The following is a 25,802-nucleotide window of genomic DNA, read 5'->3' on the forward strand; positions in this document are numbered from 1 at the left end:
ATGTGGAAAGAAGAATCCATGAGGACAAATAATTATATTTATGCTTGTTACAGCTTTGTCGAGTAAGCACACCATTTTGACGCAAAGCAAGGTTTACAAGTCTTTGTAAATCTGGGTTTGTGTCACAATCCATGAGTGGACGCATGGTAACACCCATGTCTCATCCTTGTAATGACTTCCTGACGTAAAGAATGCCAAAGCAGTCCTATACCGTCTGTTGTGTTGTGTTACTTTATTAACTAAAACAGGCAAAGCGGTGCAAAAGGGCATGTGTCTTAGTAAATCCCATTTAAGGACTTACTTTGCCCTGCGATGACTTGCGTCACGAAAGGGCAACGCGAGTCCTTAGTAAATCTGCCCCTAAGTTTGCACTTCCCAAAAGAGGTGTAGAGTCGAATATTGTTCAGAAACTTTCTTACCCTTAAAGAAAAGTGAAAAGGCTTGGAGAGCTCAACAGATAAAACTGGTAAAATAAAAATAATTGTGCTGCTTTGCATTGACACTATATATCCACAAGATGGCAGTATTCGAATGTGCTAATAAAGAGGAGTTGTTTCTCAGCACGTTATTAAAATGTAACGACAGTAACACAGTTTTTGTCATTTTTGTGACGGCATTTGTATTTACCTATCTTGTTCGCTTTCTACACATGATAATCATTCTCTAAATTATTATTCAATAATATTTTACAGCCGTAACCCGCAACGTGTATGTTTGCGTAAAATACGACATTGGATTTGGTGAGAAATTCACCCCTATTTGGTAGCACTTAATGCAACCATACTGCAAATGTTGGCATGCACAGGGCTTTAACTGGGATGAAAAAAACTGAGGGGTCTCTCAGAGAGTCATGGCCGATGTAATTAAGGGTGTGGCTTAAAAGACAGGTTAAAAATCTCTGTTTCGCATAGTGCGCCTTCCTAATGGTATTTTGCTGCTTCTTTCTCTGGTTGCATCTATATATATATATATATATATATATATATATATATATATATATATATATATATATATATATATATATAAAACATTACACCTATAACAATCCAGAATGGTTATTAGTTGCATGAGACAAAAAAGCAATAACCATGTCATCTTTGTATAAAATATTTAAAATGATTCACGTCTGAAATGATGAGTGTGAAAGAACAGTAACAAGTCTCTTTGAAGATGCATCAAAGGCAGTGAAGGGTGGTGCTGCTGCTGAGTTCAGATTTATTTTTCACCCTGAAGTTGAGGGCAAAAAAAAAAAAGACAGATAGGGACCCATCTCAGCACCGCCAGGACCCGGCCCACTTAAAGCCCTAGGCATGCACATTGTGCCATGCTGCTATTGTGTGACTGACTGAATTGAGTGATAATGTAAAAAAAACGGTTTAGAAGGAATGTACAAAACCTGGAGGAAAAACTAAATTACCAATTGAACTTTCTCCACCATACTATTGCTAGGGGGTGGAAATGTCATTGTCAGATTCTCCTCCAGATTTAGCACATCCTTGTGAACTTTGAGTTTTCTTTCAATTACAGCTCAACTCCATATTAGTTAGGGCACAAGTCTTTAAAAAAAACGATGTGAGGGGACTAACCAAGTTCAGCAGTATGCAAGTGACATCATGGTGCGTGGCATCACAGTGCGCCACATTGCACATGGCATCATAGGGAGTGTCATCACAATCTATGACTTCCCATGAAGTGACATCAGATCTTAAGACCTCATACATATGTTTAGGTTTAGCAGATCTATCATGAGTACATCTCAATGCATTACAATAATTAACAAATAAGATTTTGCATCAAGTTGTGCCAAAAAGCAACACAACCCCAATGCAAAATATGGCCCGCTTCATACAATTTTTTGTTTTTAAACACTTACACAAAGAATTTGGCAGCAAGGAGAAAGGAGCGTGGTAAATCTCTTCTGCTTAATTGGTTGCAAAGTCTGACTTTCAAAATGTCTTATGGGGTTAAGATACCTGCTGCACAGATCTTTGTGTGCCCAGTAAATCTCGGAGAATAATTATAATAGTAAGATAATTCTGGAGGGTAAGACATTTGTTATAGAGGTCTGTGTCTTAACTAGTCCCAGTATGAAACAAAGTAGCATAGAAGGTTCAAATGTCTGCAAAGCGTATCATGCAATATGCGGATGACAGACTTTTATTTTATGTAGATAGGTAAGTGAGTTGCTGCTTTTAACACAGAGATCCTTTTGTTACTTGCAATTCATAAACCATAATCCTTCAAATATGGCAGTGAGCTCTGAATAATATGTGACTCCTACACTTTGTAACCCTCAGTGTCTTATAGAACACATCTTGTACATGCACACATAGATGATTTATTCTCATATGATATCTACATGTGATTTCAAGTGCTCTCTCACCCTGCATTGGGATGAGTAACACTACAACAGAAATTAAACAAAATAATTGTATTTAAATTGTTATTTGTGTAAAATACTGGGACAGACCACCACATATGGCATACTTACAGTAAATGCATATTTCTTATTTACAGGACCGGAATAAAGTCAATAAAATGCCTCTCAAGTACTTGTGAAGTAATAAGCTGTGTGCCTTTTATTCCCCTTGATTGATTTGCATCTTGGTGCGAGGCTCCAGATAGCTCTTACCTAGGATAATCAAACTGAAGGAGGCCTGATAGTCTCTTAAATTTGGCCTTTGTTATGGACCCAGCTGAAATTTAAAATAACAAAGCCTCCTTGCCACCTGCACGTTGCTGGAAGGGAAGCAGACAGCATGCAGGAGTTGTTGAATGTGTCCACATATTCAGTATATTTCAGTGGGGCCCAACCTCTTGGTAGGGTAGACGGTGAACACCCTGTGAAAGGAGTGGGTAAACACCATCTACCCACGTGTACCCTCGACTTCTGCCCGGATATTAGGCTGCTGTTCCTTTAAGTGGATGCACGGTAGCTACCTTCTTGATATATTCTATGTTTTAGAATGGTCATAACAGTTCCAACTTCAATTGGAACTTCGCATTGCATTTCACCATTAAGAAATGTGTAGATCGGGTACATGTAAATATCGAGCCATTTAAACTCTAATAAAAGTACGGGCATAACTACAAGTATTTTTAACTTCCTCAAATACACAGTTGTGTGAACATGCTTTCTCCTATTAAAAAGACAGGAGGGGCAAAAGTAATTGTTTTAAGCCATGGCTTTTACTGGTGTACAGTAGCACCTTAATCCAGGATTTATTGTAAATTAATTAGCTGGACTGATATCTATCTTTTGCACCATCAATGATTTCCTCTCACTGCCCATATAGAACTGGAGCACTTGCACCACCGTACTACAGTAGAATTTGTATATGTTTATTCACACCCTAATGTGCAACATACTTCAGTTGCTTTCTGATATTAGATTGTGCCTATTGTGATAACATTATCACTTCTGATAATAATGTGTTGCTCGTGAATAGTGTTTAAAAAGGTTTTACGTCTGTCTTCTGGAGAAGGTATTTTAAAATAAATGTATCCCTCTAGTTCATTTAGTGGCTTTGTTTCATTTATTTAGGAGCATGTGTTTGATGTACGGTTAGCTCGATCCGAGATGAAACGCAGTCAAATATCAACCGGGGAAAATGTGTCCTGCGGAGGATGGCAGCATAGCTGCAGAGCTCGTGCACGCCGCGCCGCTGTGGGGGGCAGCTATCCTGATAAATGACCCCCCGAGCTGGTTCTAAGGCATCCCATTAAAAAAGTGATCCCCAGCCTGAGACAGAGTGAATCCCCCGTCTGCCAGTGCGAGCGAGGAGTTGGAAGGAACACCGCGGCCTGGGCTCTCCACATGGAGCCGCTGATCCCGAGGAGCGAGAGAGGTTGTGTCTGCCTTGCGGCATGGAGGAGCAGGGAGCCGCGGCCCTGCTTCCCCCTTTGACCACATTGGGAGAGGAGAAACGCGCAAAAAGTTGAATTTGAGCCAGAGGCTGTAGTGTTGGGAGCCCTAGGCTCTCATTCTACTGTGAATGATGACACAGACACATAGTTGTGCTTAATACAACAGGCCTCGGACACGTGTGCCCAGACCATTTTACTTGCAGGGTGACCGGTGACATCTGTGATGGATGCGTGTGGGATGAGTGTGGAAACCTGTCCTCAATGAGTGGCTGGTGGAAGCACGTCATCATCAAACACTAGAATGAGTCCAGGGGGACTCCACTGAGGCCCTGGGGGATATTTGCAGCAGCGGCCTTGTCTGGAAAAACTGAGCCCTTGGCCTGTTTGGGCTTTGAAGAGTGCCTGCATGTGGGCATAGTAGTGAGGACTGGACTAGGCTTCAGTCCTCTGAGAAGCCAATCAGGAGGACCAAGGTAAAGGCATGCGAGCATGAGGGCTTTGGAGAGCCCGCGGCCTACTGGATTGGAGCCTGGGGAGGGTGCAGTTGTGTTTCTTTCCTGATGTGCGGGGTGGAAGCGCTTTGTCCACAGAGCCGCGCTAGGGCCGGGGGGCCCTGGGAGATTTCTTGAATAGACAAATTAGACCTTGGGGCCACATTAATTTTGTTGGGCCCCTGGGGAAGCTCACACATTGTTACTGTGCCTAGATACTCAGTATGACATTACTTGAGGCTGCCCAAAAGCCAAGCCCTAGGAGATGAGCAGATGTATCCTAAACTGCAATAACTGCCCAAGTCTCTTAATCTACCTATCCCATACGGAATGCAGTAATAACTAGCCTCGTTAGAGACTGGAAAAATAACTGCTGCAGTTAGCCTGTGCAATGTCCTCTTGAATTTCCCTTCATGCCCTTTATGGAACACTTTATGTATGGGGAAGAGTAAGAGAGCCTCCCAACACAACTGCTGTAAAATGTGTGAAACCCACAGAAGGGAACCATCTCGATAGGGTCCAGTAGCAAATTATAGGGAGCTCCTACCCAGGGAGCAGTTGCATGGTGAGTTGTTTGCGAGCCCATTGATGTGCCCTGCTGCCATTTTTGTTGTCAAGCTAGTGGTTAAGGGGGATTATAAATTGGCAATACTGGCACGACCACGCAACCAAACAGAAGCTGCTCGTCCAGTGCAGCTTGCATAGATTGTGGTATGCTGCTCATTTAAAAAAAGTTTTGTGTATTTCAAGGAGCAACTTTTATTGTCTACTTTAAGGGGAACTAGTGTTTATTTAAAAGGCGAATGATTGTCTCGGTGCACTGTGGTGATAGTGACCACCTGTCAGAGTGTGCCACTTCCTGGCGGCCATTTTTGTTGGCGGGCTTGTCGTTCAGAGAGAATATAACTTGGCAATGCTGGCACAACCCCGCAGCTGGTGCGTGCAGCGGGTGTGCCAACGGCAAGCCCTTCTGCGCCCATCTGCACACGACCATTCCCAGCGCCAGCCATGCTATCGGTCGCTCTCTAGATGATAAGCTTGCATTCAGTACTCCAGGAAACAGCTCCTGGAGATTGGAGGGGGGGATTCCCATCAGCCCCATACTGGAAAGGAGGGGAAAGGCAACAATGGGCCTGGCCTTTGTTAATAAGACGTCACTGGCTAGTAAACTATGGTGTGGACTTCTTAATGTAAGGTCCCTTGTCAGAAGTTCACCTGATGCTTCAATCAGGAGACTGGGATGCGCTTTTTCTAACAGAAGCCTGGACCACAGTTTATTTCATGGTGGATCTGGATATAGTATGCCCGATTGGTTACAAGGTCTTTCACACACCCTGTCTGAATAGGAGGGGAGGAGGAATGAGCTTTATTTTCAAGGACAGGTGGGACTTTGCCCCTCTGTGTCTAGATGAGCTTGCGGACCTCAAACTTTTAGGCGTCTCCTTAAAACTGAAGGGTGCAATGTCTGTTCAGGTATTGTTTGCTATCGTCCCCTGGGACTAGCGTACTCATACTTCCAGCCCTTCATTGAGCTTGTTAGTAATATGGAGATAACCCAGTCTAATTTCATGTTGTTGGGTGATTTCAATCTTTGGGCAGATGATGACTCCTCGGTCACACTTAGGGATCTACAAGGGTCTTGTGAGACTTTAATATTGCACCACCTAGTCCATGTCCCAATCCATAACCGTCGCCATATCTTGGACCTTATCTTTGCCACAGAAGGGCTAGTTTCAGTGGATAACATTGCACCAGTCTGCTGGACTGAAAATGTCCTGATCTCCTTTCAACTTCAGGGTCACAAGATGGTTCTCAGCCATGCTTCGTTGTAGAGTGCCTGGAGCAAGCTTAGAACACTCAGCTCAAGTGATTCTGTTTTTAAGCTCCTTTCGAGCCTTGACCCCAATAGATCCATCGAGTATAGCTATGTGGTGTTGGAAGATCAAATCGTGGAAACATTAGATTCAGTGATTCCTCTCAGGACAATAAAGCCGCAACAGAAATCTTTGGCTCCCTGCTGTAACGCATCACTTAAACTCATGAAACAAAAGTGAAAGAAGGCAGAAAGAAAATGCTGCAGTGCCTACAGGGAGATAGATAAAACAAGGAGGCCCTGCGCAAATACAAAATAGGTATTTTGAAGGCCAAAGCAGAGTACTTCGCTAATCCTATCCTAGTGGCTCCAAATAGCACCAGGAGGATGTTTGAAATTAGAAGAGATTTGTCCACTCTATCATGCCTAAATCAGGTAGTAGCACCTTCTCAGTCTCTTTGTGATGAGCTAGCAATATTCTTTGACGATAAAATTAATGAAATTCTCAGAGTCATTGACCCTTCAACCTCTACTACACCCTAGCTAGGAAATCATAGGGGACAATCCAAACATATCCTGCCAGGTGATTCTGACTGTAGATCACGCACCTGCAAGCTAGATCATTTTGGGTTGCTTTTGGAGGAAGTTTTCCTCAGATTGGCCTTGGCCACCTTTTCAGGTTCCCCACTGGATTTGCTGCCACATTATGTTGGAAAGAACATGCCGACAGGCTTTTTCTGCTGCTCTGGCAAATTTGCGGCCAATCACTGCAAGAGGGGTCAATACCAGACATCTGGAAAAAAGCCATCATGAGATCCATTCTGAAAAAAATCCTCTCTAGACCCATCCATGTTGGCCATCTGTAGGCCAATATCCCTGCTGCCCTACCCTGTGAAGATTCTGGAGATATGGGTGATTAAAGTACTGTCTCTCTACCAAAGTACTTCGAGACAGGATGGAAGAGGTGGAAGGAAGATCTCTGAGAAATAATATTAGAGTGGTAGGTCTCCCTGAGAAGATTGAAGGCCCGTCCATGGAGTTATATATGGAATACTGGTTGGCTAGTACAGTGCTGGAGGAGAAGACCTTCAAATGGTTTACTGAGGAAAGGCTGCATCGAATGCCCTCCAGTAACCATAACTGGGTGCACTCCCTCAGAGTAACAATGGGGCAACCCCTAAATTATAGAGATAGGGATGTACTATACTTGGAAGCCAACAATCTGCTGGAAGAGGAACAATTTGGCTTCTGGTCAGTCCACTGAACATAGACAGCCCTGCTCACAGCTATGGATGTGCTCAGTATGAGGGTTGATTAGAGACATTCTGTGGTTTTGATTCTGTTAGACCTCTTGGCTGCATTTGATATGGTCTGTCACAATACCCTCCTCTCTGACTGATTGAAATGGGTTTAGGAGGGACAGTACCGCAATGGTTTCATTCCTCTCTAGAGGACAGGTGTCAGGCAGTTGGTTCCCTCCTTTCAGTTTGGAATTTAGGAGGCTGAACCAAGGTGTGCCTCATGGCTCTGCTATTAGCCCAATTCTTTTTAACATCTATATGGCCCCTTTAATATCACTAATTAAGTCCTACTATTTACAACTGGTCAACTATGACAATGACACTAATCTGGTCCTGTCACTGGCGGGCAACCGGGAGCTGGTCTCTTGAATGTATGCAAGAGATCAGGCAGTGGCTCAGTTCCAACTCCCTCAAATTAAATGGGGATAAGACAGAGCTAATGTGTTGCGTAGGCAATAAAGGGTCTGCAGGGCTCCTCCCAAATTTCTGGCCTTTTCCATCAGATGGAAAGATCATGCCTGTGGACACAGTGCAGAATTTGGAGGTGATGTTTGACAGCAAGCTCAGCATGGAGAGCCACATAAATAAAATGGCAGTCACCTTCTTTGTGCTCCTGAGAGCTTTGTGGAAGTGTCTTCCAATGCTCCCTTCCTCAGACAGAGCACCGATAGTATGTAGTGTCAGTCTTTGCCGGCTTGACTACTGCAATGCTCTGTTGCTAGGTGCCCCAGATTATCTGTTCCTCCGGCTGTTAAGAGGTCAGGTCCTGGCTACGAAACTTGCTTTGAATAGACCAAGAAGGGCCTCCGCTTTGGCTGCCCTGAAGGAGTTACATTGGCTGCTGATTAAACAAATAATTTATTTGAAGTGCCTCTGCATTGTGTTTTGAGCACTGCAGGGATCAAGCACAGTTTCTTTGCAAAGCAGCCTGAGGAGATACACTCTGAGCAGAGATCTTCGCTCATCCTCGACCAACCTGGCCCTGGTGGCCAAGTTAAGGAGAGCCAGACAAGGTGGTTGGACTTTTATGCTCAGGGCAGCCAGACTCTCAAATCATCTTCCAGTCTCCCTTAGATTATTTACCGACCTCTTGTCTTTTAGAAAAGCACTTAAGACCTGGCTTTTTCCTAAGTAGACAGGTGAAGTATTTGAGCAATGTGTCTGAATGATGCTGTTTGAACTGTTCTGTGTTTTATGGCCAGCACCAGGATGCCAGTTTAGTGGCAGTGCACTTTTATAAAACTCTTAAGTAAATAAATAAATAACATTGATGTGCCACAGCCCAGCCGGTGTCAGCCCTGGATCTGTACTACTTTGCCCACTTATAAGCACGGCGTAGTAAGAGAAGAGAAGATAAACTTCTAACCAAGTCCACAGGAGGTACATTTGCTGCAGTACCCACACTGTAGAGAGGGTAACGTCAAAGATGGTGCACACAAAGACTTCAAAACAAACTTGTGGAAAACCTGGAAAGGGAGAGGGGGAGGTTTCACAAACACCACCACAAAGTACAGCTGATAAGGGGCTAGAATCATACACAGCCATAATCTTGGTGGCCATCAAAGAAAGTAAAGAAACTCTAGAACATAAAATTAAAACTGTGACACAGATGTTAATATTTTGTGGAGATCACAGGAAGCTGGTGGATAGAGTGACAAAAACCAAGTAAACTCGAGCACATATGAGGCCCACAATCCTGTCCCACAGTGAGCTCATAACCTAATTGGAAATGGAAGTGAAAGTACTCCGAGACAGAATGGAAGAAGTGGAAGGAAGATCTCAGAGAAATAATATTAGAGTGGTAGGTCTCCCTGAGGAGGTTGAAAGCATGCCCATGGGAGACTGGCTGGCTAATACAGTGCTGGAGGAGAAGACCTCCAAATGGAAAGGGACCATAAAATGCCTGCCAACAACCAAAATTGGGGGTACACCCGAGTACCAATGGTACAACTGCTGAATTATAGAGATAGGGATGCACTATGGCAAGTCGAAGGGGGTAATGTGGCTTTATGTCCAGATTGTGAAATCGCAGTGAAAAAACAGAGAGCAGGGTTCAAGCTCCATCTCCGGTCTTTAAACATCCAATATGCACTGTTCTTTCCAAAGAGACTCTACGTTATTGCAGAAGGGGAGGCACACTTCTTCTCGACCATGATGGAGATATGGAAGTGGATTAAGAGTCAAGGATATCCATCACCACAGACTGGATGAGAGGAGCAAACTGAGAATAATTGAACTAAAGCAAAGAGGAGATGCAAGCCATGTAAAAAGTTAATGTAGAAACACTCCTACGAACAAGTGTAAAATGAAATGGCAAAAGTAGTGGAAGGCTTACACCGTCAACAAATAGAATCAGGAGGTATGAGGTGGAATATGATCCGGAAAGGCAAAGATGATTCAGACTCAGATGGATCCAGGTCCATTTCCTCTAGGGCAGTGACACAGCCAACAGTGGTGACATCAAGGACCTCAGGTGAAATAATTTAGTTAGTATTTGAAAGTTGGGTGAACCCTCCAGCTCGGGGATGGAAAATGTATCCTTTGCAGACCTCCCTCTGCTGCCTTCAACATCAGGGTGCCTCAAATAGAACTGGTTACTGTTTAAGGGTTCTTCTGTTTTTATTTTTGTTGATTAAAGGGCCGAATGACATACTCTGAATCAGGGGAGTGGCTAGTTGTATGTCCACAACGCAGTAAGGTAGAATGAGTGGGGAGTTGGGGGGTGATGTTCATAGTTTGTTCTAGGTTTGGGGAACAGGACTCAAGGGAGGTCACTGAGCTTATGGAACAGATACCTCAATAGATACATCTATACATGAATACTAATAGTATCACAGTACTGTCATGGAATGTAAAGTAAGTCGGGTCTGGTACGTAAAGCCCTAACATGCTATGCCACAGACCTGGTGTTTCTTTTGGAAACACATATGTGTGGCACAAATGCACCTGTGTTGAATAGAGGGAAATACAAAGTGTTGAGTCATGCTGCTTATAGTAGGGAATCTAGAGGAGTGTCTATTTTAGCTCAGAAATCTCTCCCTTTAGAAATTACTATAATATGGAGAAATACACTTGGCCGTTATTTAGCAACAGTAGGCTGCTGGGAAGGAGAACTGATGGCGCTTACCAATGCACATATTCCTCTTGGTCTTCAAACTTATAAATTACAAGTGTTAGCAAGGGTAGCAACTGAGATCCCACAGACCCTGACAATAACTGGGGGAGATTTTAGTATGTTAATGGACACCTCTATGGATAGGACATATATGAAACAAGTATGAATAAACCAGGAGTAGAAGTTTGGCCGATTCACTTGGGTGTTAAGAATATTGTGGTGCTCTCTACTCTCTTAAGATAGACACACATTTTAAAGCACGGGGTAGTTCAGACCACTCCCCCCTTGAGATCAGAATACAGGCTCACACTGAAAGACAGATCTATGCCTGGAGGATGGTGGCATGGTGCCTAACCTCCCCAGAGGAAGTAGAGAGATTTGCCACAATCATAGATAAGTGCTTTGAAGAAAACTTGGAGAAGGACACAGAGGAGACCATGATGTGGGAGGCATATAAAGTGACATTAAGAGGAGAGAGAATAGCTGGAGAGGTGGCAGATTAAAAGAGGATGGACAAAGAATGCAAAGATTTGGAAAGGGAGATAAGTCAGTTAGAAGATAGACAAGCCCCTTCACAAACAGATGAAATAACACAGCAGTTAGAACAGAGAAGAGCAGAATATAAAGTGGTAGTAACAAGCAAGGTTAAATTATTATATTAAGCACGGCAATGGAAAATATGTGAAGGGAGACACAAAGAGGGAAAACTGCTTTCATGGTTGGCAAGTAGGGAGTCAGCGAGATCACATATAACAGTGTTAATAAACCCTGAGTGTAGGAAGCTAGTTCTTTACATAGTGGACATAAGATAGGTACACTGTGTGAAGAGTCGAAGCAAACCCAAGGGGATTTACAGAGGCACAAATGGCACCCCAAATGCTCTCTTTTGTGGTAGTGTGGCGAGCAATTAGGCTTATCAGAGGGTAGTGCTAAGCATGTATTGTACACACTTAGGCAGTAAGTCAAACATACACTCAATAAAGAAAATTTACACCAATCTATAAATATAACCCATATCTTTATATAAATTTTGATTCCAAGATCATCAAAATCAGGTGAGTACTTTTCGAGTTATGATTTTTTACAGTTTTGGAAAGTCAACAGTGCAATTTTCAGAGGCTGAAATGTTACCCTATCGGAGAGAAAACATATATGGCAAATAAGTGTACTCTATTGCGACTTACAGGACCAATCGTCCAGATTAGGGTGAGTATAGGCTAGGCTCCTATGCTACACCAACAGGTCACTTCGGACAGCACTAAGGTGGCTGGATGTGGTGGTGCAGTTCAGCATTGGATGTCTCATTGAAGTTAATGGGGATCATTACGTCAGTAGGCTGCTGCAGGTACAGACTGGGGGCGGGGTCAGTCTGGGTGAACCAACGAGGGGGTTCAAATCTTGCAATGCTCATGATCTGGGGACGGTTTTGGTCCTCTTCTTCTCAGTGTGGAGCGGCTGGGTGCAGATGTGTTCTGGACTTACATTACCAGAGATGGTTGCAGTAGAGGGGGGCCTGCAAAAAGAGCCTGCAGGCATTGACGGGGGTCCATTCCGATGAAACCAACAAGTGGGCTCAGTTCTCACGAGGGTCGGGGATGCAGGGACACATTTGGTTCTCTTCTCCTTGGTCTGGGGTAGCCAGATGCAGAGGTGGGCTCAGCTCCAGAGGGTCTCAGGGCTATGTGAACAGCATCAACTTCCTCAGAATCGGGCAGCTGGGCTTGGGTGCAGAGGTGCTTTGAGGTGTTAGATCGTGGTGGTCAGAGACTGGCTCGGGATCTTGGTGACCTGGTGGAGGGAAATCAGGGCAGTGGGGCCACTCTCTTAAATGGCCTTGTGGATCCTAACGTCCCTCGAAAGTAGGTCTGCTTTGGTGCTGTAAGAGTGGGATTTGGACCACCAACAAGCCATTGGTTGCTGTAAGGGGTCCAGTACCCCAGGTATAGGTTTAGGGAGCTGCCGGCTGGGGTCAGCGTCTTAGGACTTTAGTGAAGTGGCAGGGATGACCACCCAGACTCCAAATAGCTTTGTCCTGGCTCATTGATCCCACAGAGGGCCCGATGGCCAATAGGGCAGAATACCAGATCTTACAAGTAGATACAGGGAAGAAGCTTCTCTGCTTCAAGAGAGATTCTCTTGTGATTGGGAGTCTGCACAGTGGCAGGACAAGGCTGGTTTTCCTTGAGTGTCAGGTACAGCAGTCAGGCTGGCAGGGTTGTGCCAAGTCAGTCGTGCTCTTTGGTTCTCAGGTCAACAGTCTTCTTTGTCCACTCCTTCTTTTGTGTCTGTCGCAATCTGAAGTCCTGGTATCAGGAGGTCCCCTAAATGCTCAATTTAGGGGTGTTAAGGGGAATCAGGGGCAGTAGCCAATGGGCTACTCACTCCAGAGGTCACTACGCCCCTTGGAGGACCATTCCCTTTGAGGAGTGGGCATCACCCTGTCCTAATTCTACCACACACAAGATGGTGAAATTCCTAATTTTATGTTCACTTCAGGCTGGCCACCCTCAAGGTGTGTCCAGCCTGTAAGTGCGACACGCCCCCTAAATAGCTGATTTGGCCACCTGTCCAGGTACCAATTAGGCCCTGGCCAGGGGGCTCAGCATCTCCTCACCTCTGAGGGAAGTCAGATCCACATACCAAAGGCAGTGGTCTCTTGAAGCCCCGTGCCTTGGAATGGAGATTTGCAAGTCATCCTGTTGAGAGGAGTGTGTAACACCCCTGCCACAGCAGGCTTTGTTCCTGACCGCCCAAAACCAGAGGCTCTCACCCTTGGAGGTCTAGAACTTGTCTGTCGGTGGCAAGCTGGTTAAAACCACTCAGAACACCAGTTTTTCAGGGTGCACCTCTGCATGTATTAATAAATCCATCACTGAAATCAGTAAGGGTTTATTAATACCAAATGTTTGATACCAAACATTCTTGGTTTCACTGAAGCCATAATGTAGCTGGGGAACTCGTATTGACCATTGTCAAGTACATGTGCTTAAAATGACTTTCCTGCTCACCTACTATGCTAAGAATCGACATAATAGGGCCATATTGCTCATGCAGGTATATCCTGTCAAATGGTACCCTGCCTTAGGACTGTAAGGCCTGCTGTAGGGGTGACTTATAAATATTACATGCAGTGTTTGGGGGACAATGGCAAACAAATGTGTGTCATGTTGTTTTTTCTCTTTTTGGAGCACGTTATCACAAAGCCTGCAGTGGCAGTCTTTATGAGTTTGGTGCTAGGCCCCTTAAATGTGCACAAGTTATGCTGCATCTCTTGGGGAACCCTCTTTAGTACCTAGGCCCTAGGTACCAGTTGAACCACTTACTAGGGACTTACAGAGATGCTAAAGGCCTCAGCACTTGGGGATCAAGTGATCAGTGGTCTTGTTTTTGGGGAAGGAACACTGGTACTTGAGACTTGGTTAGCAGGAACTCAGTGCACTTCAGTCAAAGTTTCATCAAATACCAGGCAAAAAGTGTGGGACTTCTGCAACCAAAGCCCAGTTTCATGCACTGAGGGAACAAGATACAAAGTATTGAGCGAATAGCAGAGACTGTGGCAGGTTACTTGCAAGAGTTCTATTGGGAAACTTATAGTTATGCCAATACTAAGCTACAGGACTTTAAGAAAGATTGTCTCTGTACAATATTGACCAGGACGAAAGCATTAGAACTAGAGGCAGACTTAAGAGAAGAAGGAGTAAGGACCGCACTTGCTCAATTGGAATCTGGGAAAACCCTGGGTCCCAATGGATTACCTTTGGATGTCTTTTGTCATATGACTAGAAAGGTAGTACCTCCCTTACACAAGATGTATGTTAAGGCTTACAAAAAAGGGGAACTGCCTGGGGACCCACGGATGATGACAGTGGTTCCCATCCTGAAGCCAGGTAAACCGGCGGAGAGGTGGGACACAAATAGACCCATATTATTGATGAATGCAGAGGCTAAGATGTTGGCAAAGACACTGATGAATAGACTGAGTGGAATAATAAAATACCTGCTACATCCAGATCAAAATCTCTTTATGTTGCATCAATCTACACGCTTTAATCTTAGCAGTTGTTTAAGAATATAGTGGCAGGATTGCAGGTGCCATTTGCAGTAGCCTCCCTAGACACTCATAAAGCATTTGATTTAGTGAAATGGCCCTATATGTTTGTAGTACTAGCAAAAATGGACTTTGCCCCAAAATTTCAAAAATGGATCCCGTTATTATACACCACACCTCAAGTGAGAGTGAAGATGAATGGCTTTCTCTCAAATATATTCCTGATAGCGAGGGGAACGCACCATGGATGCCCCCCTCCCACCATTATTGTTTACATTAACAATAGAACCGCTAGCAGAATGGGTGAGACGTGATACACAAATTGAAGGTTGAAGGTAGGATTCATCATGGAATGAGCGAATATCATTGTATGCTGATGACCTGTTGCTGTACTTGGCAGACCCAGACAAAACTCTAGATAGAATTAGGGAAATATTTGAACTCTTAGGGGAATATACCGGATTTCATATTAATTGGGATAAATCCTTGATTTTCCCAAAGGCTACCTTTGTAACGAGGGAACCTCTCCCACTGCCACTGCAGAATTAAAAAGACACATTTTAAAAACTTGGGACTTTGGAAATTTAAGTCCGCCACTATAAACTATGATGATTGTATTGCACCCTTGTTATGGAACTTAGGAAAGGATGTAAAGCATTGAGAAGTCTTGGCACTTTCTCTGTTTGAAAAGGCTGCAGTATTTAAAATGGTGGCACTCCACAGGTTCCTTTACATATTACAAAATCTCACCTATAGACTACCTAAACATTTTTTCCATGATGTAGATACCCTTGTGTGGGCTCTTCTCTGGCAAGGTGGCACCCCGAGAATATCGCTTGGTAACTTACAGAGCTTTACATATGAAGGAGGGATACTCTCCCTAATGTAAAATTATATCATGAAGCAGCACATTTATCTATAATTAATGACTGGCCCCTTGCACCACTGAACCATCCAACATTTTGAATGGCTAGGGAAATGATGTGGTCAGCCACGGCAGTCAGACTCATGGTCAGCCACTTCAGCAGCCATGCTGAGCATGACTTCCCTTTCCGCCAGCCTTTCCATGGCAGCTGCAACCCCATGGAAAAGCTGGTGGAAAGGCAGCGCAGGAACCACAGGGGGGCATGGTCCTGGGCAGCACTGGGCTCCCTCTGACAACACCCTTGCAGTGTGCGCATTCCAAGGGTGCTGGTGTGCAACAGCATTGGCCTCGACTCCCTAGGGGAGCAGATACCAATGCCACTACACTGTTTCCACTGGGCTGACTGGCAGAAACATTGTGTTATGACATTTCCACTGGTCCCCAGGGTGGAAACATCATAATACAACAGGGGTGAAGCCATTGGCTTGACAGTGGCCTCCTCCCCACAAGTTTGCCTGTCCGACGGTCTGATGGCCAAGCTCGTAATCAGGCCCAAAGTATTGATTTGCGATGAACGAACAATTGGATTGCTGGCGACTGGAGGGTGGGATGGGAGGGGGGAAAATTGGTTTTATATTACTTGTATGTTATATGATATAAAAATGAATATAATCCTTTACAAAAAACAAATATCAACCAAGGGATTGAGTCAACACTGCAATCATCAGTCCAATCCAAAATCAGTTGTCATTTTGTTGCTTTTATTCATCTCAGCTATGAAGCAGTAAGTTATTTGACTAAGAGCAGAACATCCTGTGGGTCTCCTCTCACTATCTGTCCTACTAAGACCCTTAAACTAATAGCCATTACCCTTACAGCGAGTATTAGGTCTTTCATTAATGCTACCTTGACTTTTGGCACTATGCCCACTGATTTTAATTGAGCAGTATAAAACCATTAATGAAAGAAAACACTCTTCATCCTATGGATCCGGTGAGTTTCAGGCCGATATCGATGTTACCTTAGATTAGAAAATTATTAGAAGGCACCTTGACTAATTTCTTCTAATCCTTTGTTGATAACAATCAACTTTTGAACTCGTTACAATTCAACATTTGTCTAGGGTGTAGTAGGGAACTTGAATGTATTTCAATACTTCATGATAAACAGGTTGTTGTGGACAACGGTGATTTCATGTCCCTGATCCTTATAGACCTTTCAGTGACCTTTGACACCATCAACCACAACATTCTCCTCTTTTGTCCATCTCATGCAGGGATTAGTTGTTGAGCCTTAGATTGAATTAAATCTTTCTCTCTGACCTCACTGTAACTCTGGAAATAGACAACTATTCTTCAGAAATATAATTTATTCCTTGGAGTGTACCTCTGGCTCATCCCTTTTAACCACTTTTGTTTGATATCTTTATGTGTTCTAAGGCCAGCTTTATGAGAGAACTTTGAATTACCTTTGTTACATATGCAGAAGATACACAAATGCTACTAGACGTTTGACACAATAAATATGTCACCATTTTCCCTCCCCCAGCCATTGAGTCCCCTAAAACTGGATGTATCTCAACTATCGGGCTAACTTGTTAGATCTTGTTCTGTGGCATCTTACTTTAGACTCCTTCACTGTACAAGCCTCTCAACAGTAAAAAGCCTAGGCGCAACTATTGATCAAGAGCTCCCTGACTCATGAGGATCCTTCAATCTCCAAACCTTTCTGTTACTGTGAAGAGTATTGTTTCTCTCCTTTCCCCTTAAGGTTACAGTAATAAATTGCTTAATCAATGCCAGGATTAATTATTGTAATGCAACTGACCTTGAACTCCCTAAGAAGAAATGAACCAGACTGCAGCATATACAAAATGCAGCTATAGGACTGATTTTCAGCCTGATAAAAATGGACTCAATAACCAGTTGTCTTGGTTACCTTCACTGGCTAGAATATATATGAAAATCTCCTGATGTTTACTGTGGTCCCCTCTGTAGGAAAGGCATTCAGTTTTACAGATTTGATTCTATCAAGGTGGTAGCTTCTCAGATCTATGTGGTGAACTGGACTTGATAACTAGTGACTTACCTGACAAACTGTTGATTATAGTGAAAGTACATGTTTCACTCATGCATATTAGAATGTTTTACTGACATGGAGTAGAAAGATTTTTGAGAATTTATAGACAATGTGTCCTAATTTTAGCTTTAATTCAATCATGTTGGTGTTCAGGTGTGCCAAGCGTTTGTCATGAATACTAATAGAGATCATATTTTTACTAATAAGTCAATGGCACAGAAGTTAGCATATGGTGACTTACAGATCTTTATTTGAAAGTCTAACAGAGAAAGTAATGGGAAAATGTAAAATGTGCATGTTTAAATGATGATGGATAATGTGGCTACCATTTGTATTTCAACTTCATATTTATATTTGATATTTGAGTGAATTACTGACATAAGATAATGATAAAAAGTATTTTACTAGAAATATATTAGAAATATTAAATGAATATGAATTCATCGTACTTATAGTGAATCAAATTAATTTTATTAATGTGAAGGTACATGTTTGCAGGAAAATAAATGCATGTTTAAAAGTGTGTTCTAATAATGTTTGCAATAAAGCAATTTGCTTTATATATGTGATTCAGTTGTGTGTTGTGCAATAGGCTTTGTAAGTGTATTAATTGTATTAATGTGCATTTAGGCTTCCTTAGCTTGACTAGGCAAGAGACTCATCTTGCAGCAGTAGAGGAAAATGCATTGTTTTTCTGTTCCCTCTGACCTGAATTATTTTCCTAGGACACTGACATGAAGTTGAATGTCCTATTTTATTGAAGGCAAAGAACATGTTTCAGTATTAACTATGTAACAATATTTGTTCTAGCTGTTAAACAAGACAGGGAACTCATAATTCCTATGTGAGAAATGTTTAGTTTATTTGCAGTGAGAAAGAATGCTAAAGTAACAAACACTAGAAAATGTTATATTTTGGCGTAACTGTGTCTCTACACATGGGCTTACCTAAAACTTTAACAAATAGATTTCCAATGTGCCAAAGTGTTGCAACTAGAAAATTCTAAATCTGTGCCATTATCGACTGGGCTACACTTAAGAAAGCTTCATTGGCTGCCAAGACAGAAAAGGTGTGTTTTATAAACACTGCCTGGCGCACAATGCCTTCTATGGCTCACAATCAAGCCGTCTGCTACACAAATTGATTCCTTATCTGCCACCTAAACACCTGAGGGTCAGCAATGCCAAACTTCTTGCAGCAACTGCATCAGGGGAGTTCCTCCGGGTGGCAGATCTTTTCTTTTTCTGACCGCTAAGTCGTTTCAGAAAACAACCGAGAACCCGGTTCATTGATACTGTGTAATCCAGCAGTCACAGTATTCATTGTTAGCACCAGGACACCCTATTGGCAGCAGTGAGCTTTATAAATATTGTTATTTCATTCAGAAGACAATGCTATTGCATCCAAACTCGTCAGCTTGGATGCTTTCATGCCTCTCCAATAACCAGTAAGAGGCCAAATGAAATGTAGTGCCCTAGATAAACCTTGTTTTTAATAACAATAGTATTTGGTAGGAAAGACTCTAAAGCAGCATTAATCAAACCTAAAACAATTTCAGGAATTTACCCTTGTAAATGTTTTTGTGGTGATGTCAGCGCTCGCGTCGATGACCAGAAGAGTTCAGGTTATGATGAATAATCAACCCATCGTGTTTCTTTAAGAAATGTTTTGAGCTGAATGAACAACCAGAAACAATTCTTCACTGAACTTCATATTTTCTTTCACGTGTTAAATCATAGGTACAGCCACCAGACAGCGAAGAATACTGTGAAATCTCAGTCGAGCAACCAGGAAGCAAAATTAAAAGGACCTGAGCCAGTGATTAGTCAAATTATCGACAAACTAAAACACATTAATCAGGTAAGTGTATGGCAGGGAAACGATGCTTTAAGGCTTGGGTGCAAAGCACCACTGTTATGTCTCATATCAATATGAGGCTGACTAAGTAATCGTTCTCTAGCACTATAATTTACAAAGTGCCAACAAGAGAACACAAATTAATAATTGTTCCTTTGAGTACCGGAATCTACAGGTACCGTGGGAGCGAAGCAGGCGGTAGTGTCTGCTTTTTGCAGTCCTGAGTATTGCTTGTGTGGCCTTCTCTACAGTATGCTTTGTACAAGGACGCTTTGTCAGTCTCTGTGAAGAGGTGTTACCTCGTAGGCAGAGGGCGTGGTCCCATTCAATTGAAGGAACTGCTTGGACATGCACTGTCCAGGCGCCCCCTGGAGGCAGCATAGAGATGTAAAGTGTGCCCTGATGCTTGCCCTTTTTGGAGGGGACACAGAGAGTTCCTGGGACCTCCAGTGTACTCCCATAGAGGGCGCAGTTACAGACCACCCTCCGTCCTCCAGAGGCAGCATGTGCTGTGTCTCCAAAGAAAGATCGAGGAGCTGTATAAACTGCTGCTCTCTGTTTCACTACTGCACTCTCTGTGCTGCATTTTCCATCTCGTAGACAACATCATCATCATCCATTTAAGAGATCTTCTTTGTAACATCTGACAGATCTGGCATATGTGCACATGTGGCACATAGGACAATAAAACAGTGGAAGAGCAGTGGGTCACAATTCAAGAGCATTATTGGTTGAGGGGTAGAGGCCAGTGAAAAAGATTCAGTATTACTGTCCATATTTCACAGCAAGTGTGTTAACATTAATTAAAACATTGAAATGTTGGGAGCTCCGTTAAACCCAATGGAGTGCTCTGGATTTCTAATGGCTAGTAGAAGCTTGGAGCTCCAACATTCCAATGACGTCCTTCACAGTGGTTTGTTGCTGTGAACAAAGGCCTCACGGATCTAATGTGTAGTGCACTTCAGTGGCTAGCAGAATATTTTTTTAATGGGACTATTGGGGCAAAAGGCTGGTAGGGGATGTTTGTGGTGTTGTTAATCACATCACTCAAAGAAACTCATTCACTTTTTTGAGCTGTACCTCGTGTTAACTTGGGTCGGGGAGACGTTACATGAGTGGGCATTCCCATGCATCCATCCATGTATTTTTCCACAAATCCATCTGTACTAAAGTCAGTAAACATGGATTTGCTCCAAAATGGTGTGCTTACCCGAGGCTGAGTTAACGAGGAGAAATAGCAGACAGTGAACATTGCAACAGTGATGGCCAGGGGGTCTCTGCACTGCCCAATCCAGGGGGGCCCACTGCACCACTTCTCTGCCACCTTTTTCCTGGCGGTGTTACTGCCATGAATTTGCTGGCAGAGAAGGGGGTCGTAATCCCCAGGGGAGCACTCTGCCATGCCAGACCTCTGCATTGGTAGACAGTAGACCGCCAGGCTCACAATGAGGCCCTATGTCTTGGTATGGTGTTTAAACCTGGTGTAATGTTTCCTGGCATAGTATTTTGATTGCCTTTATTTTAAGTGGCATAACATATCAGACATGACATTTGCAAATTGTGTGTTGCTTGAATTCAAAATGTCATGCTCCATTATCGTCTGTCTCCTAGTTTAGCCTGGTCACGGTTTTTCAGTGCTGGATTTTGGTGTAAGGATATGTAGCAGAAATCGTCTGTTAGGATGCCCAGGTGCAGTAGGCAAAGAGCTACATTATTTGTAACTGACATTTCAAATGCTTGCCAGATCCTAGTTTATCTCGTTCCTGGCCAGCCTATCAGAGTTGAGCAGGTGTTCGATTGCCACTAGGCCTCAGGGGAACACCCAAACCTGCCTATAGTCACTGAAAAGAAAAGGGACGAGTTTTTTTTCTTTTGGGCTTTGAAATGTGACTGTTTTGATAGGTTAAGTGTTAACATAGATATTCCAAGAACTGTGATTGATAAAATAAACTCCAGGATAATCACATGTGCAAGCCTGTTCCTCTGGTTTCAAGTAATCGCTCCCGGCAAAACAGCTCAGCTCAGCTACACACAATACGAAATTATTTGCTTTTTCCTCAGATAAAGTGTAGCTTTGTTTTGACTGCAATAAATGGTTGGCTTGTCGAGTTGAATTGGAAGGCCCCTGGGCAACTCAGTAAAAATGATTGCACCCTTAGTAAAGTATAAGCTTTTCGGCTTTCTGGATAAAAATAACTGGCAGCTCATTAGATATTTGACGAATAGGATGAGTGTCCTTGTGCAAGGCCTGTGCGCATTGTTATTTATCTCTGTGCAGAAGAATATTTCCGTCTATTTTCAGTCTATCTTTGAGTCTCACAATTCAGATGTAAGCTTTCAGGTGAATGTCAGTGAACTCCAAAATGTATACAATATCACATAGCTCTGGCTGTCGAATCAAAGGGTTTTTCTAATCCCACAGAAACATAGTTTAAAAATAAATGTCTATTCTGTGTAAATAAACTAGGGCATTAGATAACGACTCCCCTAACAGCAGTGTTATTTCTGCTCAGCATCTCTTGTGACTAAGTTAGACCTAGGGACAACTTTAACTTTGTTATAACTCTCATGCAATCAGAAAAAAACATAAATAAAAAGTATATGCATGCATACATGCGTAGACGAGGATTGGGTCAGCCATCGTCATCCACTGGTCTGTTCAGCGGTCATTCATATGTTGTTTTCAGTCACCACAGTGTGCAGCTATGGCAATGGGTCTACCCAAGCCAGCCATTGACTCTCTTTCACTGTGAGTGACAGCATATTGTGTGTAGATGCCCAAAGCTCTGCTTAGAGTCCAGCGGCCATGTCTGCACAGTATTCAATCCACCTCTTGCATCTTTAATCCAGTTGCTTTGTCACCGTTTTCTGTATTTCTCTACCTCCGTCTTTCTGCTTTTGTGTGTTTTTCTCTGTCTCTTGCACTCGAGAAAAGTCTGATGAGGAAAAATAAGTGCTGGTCTCGAAAATGAGTTCCAGTAGCACCCACGAGCAACCACCTGCTCACAATAAGCTCTGCTGATAACATAAAGATCCACCTAAGCACAAGAACACTTTAGGGCTAGTACAGAAAGGTAAATATTTTACTTTGACATTAGTTTTTCCTTGCTTTTTTATTTTTGAATATTTTTAGTTGTTCTTGTGTGTTTAAACTGTGTCTTCAGGTTACAATAATTCAAAGCCAAAAGTACATATTATCTTTTTTTTTAAAATTACAATTGCTATTGACAGCATGTTGCCAACAAGTTTTGGCTGCAACATGTTTTTGTATTTCTTTTTTCACTTTTGTGGCATTTGCTTAGAATAAAAAAAGAAAAAATATCGTACTGGCTTTCCAAGGTTAGACTATTGGTTTTTCCAGTCCTCTTTTTTTGAATTCACAGCAAAAAGTTAGAAAATGGTGTTCTTAAGTACTGGGGTGGAGCAGTGTACAAAAATGTCCTTGCCGATCTTAAAACAAACTTTATATTAGGTCATGTCGCCCTTGGTGCTTTGTGACTCACTCTGATGATGTCAGTGCACCGAGGGTGTATGCTATACGTGGCTTGTTGATCATGTAAGCATTGCACCTGGGACCGCTAAAGCAGCCCATGTGCTGAAGTCCTGTCACGCAATTTCTGGTTGGTGTTTTATGGCTGTCACATTGATACTACATGCTAAAAAAATGTTTCTGCAAACTGAGTTGGACCTAGCTTAATAAACATAGGTATTTTCCTACATGTGTGTGAACTCTACACATTAATGTTACTAGCTATTGTGTTGCTAAGAAGGATCGGCAAACTGTAGGGTTTTTGAAGAAGAGGATGTCAACAAGAAACTCACGTTACTTAAAGGTAAAAATGAATATTTAAACACCACACCAGCACCACTGTATCGTGTGACAGCCCGAAGGAACAACTGGCATCATCTTGGAAGTAAATTGGGAGTTGAACAAGAAGCTGGTTTCTCAGCCTCTGCATTTAGAGATTTCCACAAGATTTGTTGTGAAAACTGTTCCTACTTTTAGAAGAGCACTTGATGATATGCAAGCTCTGGTGCTGCTACTGCTCTGTTTTTCACCAGGGTACTTGAGTGCTCAAATGAATATGTTTTGGGAGATGATATTCCCCAAATTCATTTTGTGCCAGTCACTAGTGCTTCAATGTGATACAGCTTGACAATCCACTGTGAAGGGGGTGAAACAAGAAAGTCACCCTGTCATTTGGTAAACAATGTTTAAGCCTACAGAATACAGTTTTGCCAGAAGAGCATTCTAGTATTATTGTGGCTTACTGAGGGCAGTGTCGCATTGTCTGTGAGGTGCTGTAAGCTTAAATTCCAAATTACCTCTCATTATCTCTACCCATTGCTCTATTTTAAAATGACGCTTACCTCCCTCTACCTCTAAGAACACCGAATCCTAAAATCACCCTTACCTCCCTTTCTCTAACCACATTGTTAACATTGTTTTGTCTTCCTTTACCTGTACTGTCCCTTAACTCAAGAATAACCCTTACCTCTCTTTACACAACCCAACTCTAAAATCATCCTTACCCCATTACTTCTACCCACCCCAAAACCTAAAATCATATTTGTCTCCCTTTACCTCTACCCACCTGAACCATTAAATCAAATGTACTTCCCTTTACCTCTACCTACCCCAACTCTAAAATCACCTCCACCTCCATTTACCTCCACCTCCACTAACCCTAAATTCACCTTACCTCCTTTTAATTTTACCCACACCTGAACCCTAAAATCACCCTTATCTCCCTTTACTTCTAGCGACTTCTCAACCCTAAGTTCACCCTTAACCACCTTTACCTCTACCCACTTTGAACCCCAAAACTACCCTTACCTCCCTTTACCTTTATCTTTACTCACCTCTGAATCTTAAGTTCACGCATACCTCCCTGTACCTCAAACCACCCAAACCCAAACATCATTTGTTACTTCTCTTTAACACTACCCATCCCCTAATCCTAAAATCACCCTGATCTTCCTTTAACTATACCCACCCCTAAATCATACAATCACCCTTTCCTTCCTTTACTACTACCCAACCCTGAACCCTAAAATCACCCTTATCGGCATGACCTCTACATAACCCTAACCCTAAAATCACCATCATCTCCCTATATCTATCCTGAGCCATGAAACCTAAATTCCCTCTTACACCCCTTTACCTCTACCCATCCTGGATCCTAGAAACACTCTTTCCTCCCTTTAGCTCTACCCACTGCTGTGGGTCCATTTTAGCTTTTTTTCTTTGGCACAGTATTTGGCTTAGCTTCAGTTTGCGGCCTGTGCCCTTTTACTTAGATAATATGCTCTGTTTTCATTTATTCGATTTTATTCATTAGTTGCTGCTCTGTGAAAGCGTCATTATCAGTGTTATGGATGACATATTTTTCAACGTGTTCCTATACCTCAAGTTAGTAGGAACAGAATGTAAGGCACACAGGATAATATTTTGTATTGACACCACAAGACTGCCTTAACAGTCCAGCGCTTAGGTTATTTCCTGTATCAGGCCTCAGTGCAAGAACAAAACATGTCCCCTAAATAAACATTTTGTGGAACAAAGAGCATTAAAGGGGGTTCCAGCCAGGATTTTCCATCCATGCTTCATGCCGGTTTGCGGTTGACCTCAGCCTTTGTGCCACTGCAGAGCCTGATATGGAGACTGAAAGCCCGACCTTGTACCAAGGTAACAGGGGTGGGGTGTACTTCTCATGGACACTGCATGGACATATTTGGCTTACATTGCCATGCTCTTGCTAGGGACTAATGATTAGGCTTTAAGGTAGTAATTGTATATCCATGCCATTGCAGTATGTTGGGGTTGTTCATATTTAGATCTCTGATTTTCACAATCCTGATTTTGTTATTCATCATTATCCTAATCATTGCAGCTTATGTATTTTATCATATATTGCAGTCTTTTCAATAAATGTGTTGAAAAATATCCTGCTTTTCTTTTCTTACCTATGTGTGTGTAAGAGACTTGTATGTGGAGAGAAAAGAAATGCAGGATAGTTCTCAATTGTCTAGTGTGTCCTGAAGGGGACGAGAGGGATGTGTATCACTATAATGGTACCTATGAGGAGTTTTTAAAGCTTCTCTATTTCGGAGATTATATCTTCTCTCAGAGGTCTCCACCTGCGGAGATTTTACTCTTTATTTTGTTGTTGTTTATCCCAGCTTTTTTTGAACCATCTTGTGCTTGTTTAGTACCTTACTTAAAGGTGGTACTCTGAGTTTGTGGTTTAGTTAGTCTGGCACCCAAACTATCCCGCTCTATAGTAGCAGAGGTTTCGAAAATAATTTCTGACAGCTTGTGATTCATTTAGCAATTTCTGGAAGCTGCATTAGAAAGAGGGAAAA

At 42.7% G+C, this 25,802-nt stretch overlaps 1 protein-coding gene across 1 annotated transcript in view; it reads left to right on the forward strand.

The window, feature by feature from the left end:
- GPC3 (glypican 3) overlaps positions 1-25,802 on the forward strand; it is a 3,152,357-nt gene that overhangs the window by 2,245,459 nt on the left and 881,096 nt on the right. The window contains exon 6 of the mRNA XM_069206010.1: positions 19,319-19,439. Coding sequence (XP_069062111.1) covers positions 19,319-19,439 — 121 coding nt within the window. The remainder of the gene's footprint in view (positions 1-19,318; positions 19,440-25,802) is intronic.

The sequence above is a fragment of the Pleurodeles waltl genome, chromosome 2_1, assembly GCF_031143425.1.
Source record: "Pleurodeles waltl isolate 20211129_DDA chromosome 2_1, aPleWal1.hap1.20221129, whole genome shotgun sequence".
NCBI classification, from domain to species: Eukaryota; Metazoa; Chordata; class Amphibia; order Caudata; family Salamandridae; genus Pleurodeles; species Pleurodeles waltl.